Consider the following 2,749-nt stretch of genomic DNA (forward strand, 5'->3'; position numbering starts at 1 on the left):
GTGTGTGTGTGTGCGTGTGTATGGTAAGCAGAGAGGGAGACAGAGTGTGCGTTATCTGCGTGAATGGAGCCTGGTTATGTAAGCGGTCCTGTGACGATGATGATGTGACCTAATGTGAAGCTGAGTGAACACACATGGACAGGAAGCTGCTGCGCTGCTCCAGCGATCTCGCCACTGTGACCCTCCTACCCATCAGCCAACAGCTCATCTTTTCTTTTTTAGGTTTTTGGCTCCCCTGTTCTTTTGTCTTTTGTTTCTTTTCAGATTCTTCTCTCTCTTCTTTTCTTCATCTTTTAACTTCACTCACCCCTTATGACCCCCACCCATTGCAATCGTCTATTTCTCAATGTCGTTTTCCCCTCTTGTCCTCAGTGTGTATGTGTGTGTTGAGTAACAGCATTCCTATCCCAGCACACTACAGAAAGCAGATGGGGAATTGGGCAAAGTTGCTCTTTCTAGGCCAACACCAGGCTTTCCGGTTACTGCAGCCACTCATGCAGATGATCTTTGTGTGTGTGTGTGTCAGTCACACAGCACTTTCAGTCAAAGCTCACTTCCTGGCCCTGCATTCCTTTATCCCCACCCTCCACCTCTAGGCCAACACACACAGACCTGTCTACATGCTGTAACAAACACACACACTCCCAGTATGAGACCAACTGTGGTGAGTGGAGGGAATACAAAGGGAGGAGAGTATCTAATGGAGCCCTCAGTCTCAGTATGGTGGTCGCCTTCTTGTATCCAAGTGGTCTAGTGAAAATTATGGATTTTCTGTGTGTTTGCTTGTGTGTGTAGGTGTGTGTGTGTGCACTGTGTGTGTTTAGAGGTCTGATTTGACTAACAATGGTTCCTTCAATGTGATGCTGTTTTCTTCCTGGCATAGTCAATTTTGGATGTATAGTTATTGTTCTGTCCTCCCCTTTATCCCTGCCCTCCAGGTGAACGGCTGCCTGCTGGACCCCCTGCCTCCCCCCACTGTCCTCCGCAAGTCCTCCACCTCGTCGCCTAGCAACATGATGGAGACGTCGATCGATGAGGGCATCGAGACAGAGGAGCCCGACACAGAGGATGACCCACCGCACCTACTCTCGGCCTATCAGACAGCTCGGTTTGGCCAACGTCGACACACCCTCTCTGAGGTGACCAACCAGCCGGGTCCTTCAAACCAAGGTATGATGTCACCTGATCAAACACAGACGTTTAGACTTTTATGTCACTAAAAAAAAGCTGTTTTTCTGGATCATTTCCTTGAAATTGAATAAAAACGTTTGGTCTTCCAGGTAAATTATTCACTCTCGGCCACAACCCCTCCATGGGTAGCGTGGACTCAGACATTGGCTACGACATGGGCTCCATGCACAGCGACCTGGGTCTGCTGGAGGATCCCCCCTCTCTCAGTGAAGTGGTACCAAGCAACAGTTCGGCCCCCGGCGTCTCCCCTACGCCTTTCCTGAGTGCTCGGCCCGCCAACCCAGCAATGGCCGCCCTGACCTCCCAGCATAGGGAGGCGCACAACCGCTCACCCATCAGCTTCAGAGAAGGACGCCGTGCCTCTGATACCTCCCTCACCCAAGGTCAGAACCACCGGTGTTGATTTGTATTTTTCTTTCCTCCACAATCATTCATTCTTCTCTCCGAATTTTCTCTCAAACTACCCACCTCTCTACATGCAATAAGACTTCAAAATGGGTCAAGTATCTTCCCTGATAAACCCAGGCACTCCATTTTGGGGTCGACCTCAATATGCACAAGGCCATTCTGCCATCTTAATAGAAATTTGGACGACATGACAGGAGACTTCAAAGAATAATGGAAAGATAATTCCTCTCCAACCACCAGCAATAGACAAATCCACCTTAAAGTGGAATTGCACCAATTTTACACATGAAAGTCAGTTTACAGGTCTTGGAAAATGCTGTATATGTGATCAAAGGTAGTATAAAGCCTTTTTCGACTCTAGATGGAGCTCCGTAAAATCTGAGTAATTGCTTCAAGTGATGTCACTTGAGTCAGCGGCGGTTGGGTCTGAAGATGAGAAGTTTGAAAAGGGGGGGGGGAGGGGGGGGAGTACAAAAACTGAGCTTTCACCTGCCCCTCGTTTCGACTTGATAGTGGCTGAAGGCTACTTTAGCTGCTACTAGCATAACACATTCAAATTACCCACATTGTATTGTGGGTAATGTAGGAGGAATAATGTGTGGAATAAAAATATCTGTTTCTGCTGGATACATTTTGATTTTTAAACTGACTTCAGTGTTATAGAGGAGCATTGCTGAATCATTGCACCACTTGATAATCCAAGATGTATTGATCTTAACTTAGGGATGATACTATCCCTATTGCTCTTTCTACACAGCTGAATGCAGTAAGGTCAGACATGCTCTTTAGAGATTGCTGAATGACTTCCTGTAACATACAGAAAATCACTGTCTAAAATGGAAGTTAACAAGACGGGTTGTGTAAAAGGGTTTGAAATTACAGATCAGTCTTGTATATAAGTGTCATTTAAATGCCAGATCTGGCATGCCTCCTTAAGTTCAGTCACAACGAGCTACAGAGAGTTTGATGCATAAAGTGTCATAGTGCATATTTCTGAGGCTGCAGGAATTTACAGAGCACTGGAGCTCCAGTCAAGAGGAAAAGCATTGATTCTCATGACACAGACGCAACACCCCTGCTGCAGCTGCTCCCTCACACCCTTCTACACACACACACACAAGCGCGCACGTATGTGTATATATATATATAT

The 2,749-nt window shown here is 46.7% G+C and overlaps 1 protein-coding gene across 1 annotated transcript in view; it reads left to right on the plus strand.

Annotated features, from left to right (window-relative positions):
• Window positions 1–2,749, plus strand: part of sik2b (salt-inducible kinase 2b) — a gene marked incomplete at its 5' end in the record, with an annotated part of 43,656 nt that overhangs the window by 32,892 nt on the left and 8,015 nt on the right. The window contains 2 exon segments of the mRNA XM_035679875.1: window positions 939–1,170; window positions 1,281–1,574. Of these exon segments, the coding sequence (XP_035535768.1) occupies window positions 939–1,170; window positions 1,281–1,574 (526 nt within the window).

The sequence above is a fragment of the Morone saxatilis genome, unplaced genomic scaffold, assembly GCF_004916995.1.
Source record: "Morone saxatilis isolate NCDOM2014 unplaced genomic scaffold, NCSU_SB_2.0 Contig8, whole genome shotgun sequence".
NCBI classification, from domain to species: Eukaryota; Metazoa; Chordata; class Actinopteri; family Moronidae; genus Morone; species Morone saxatilis.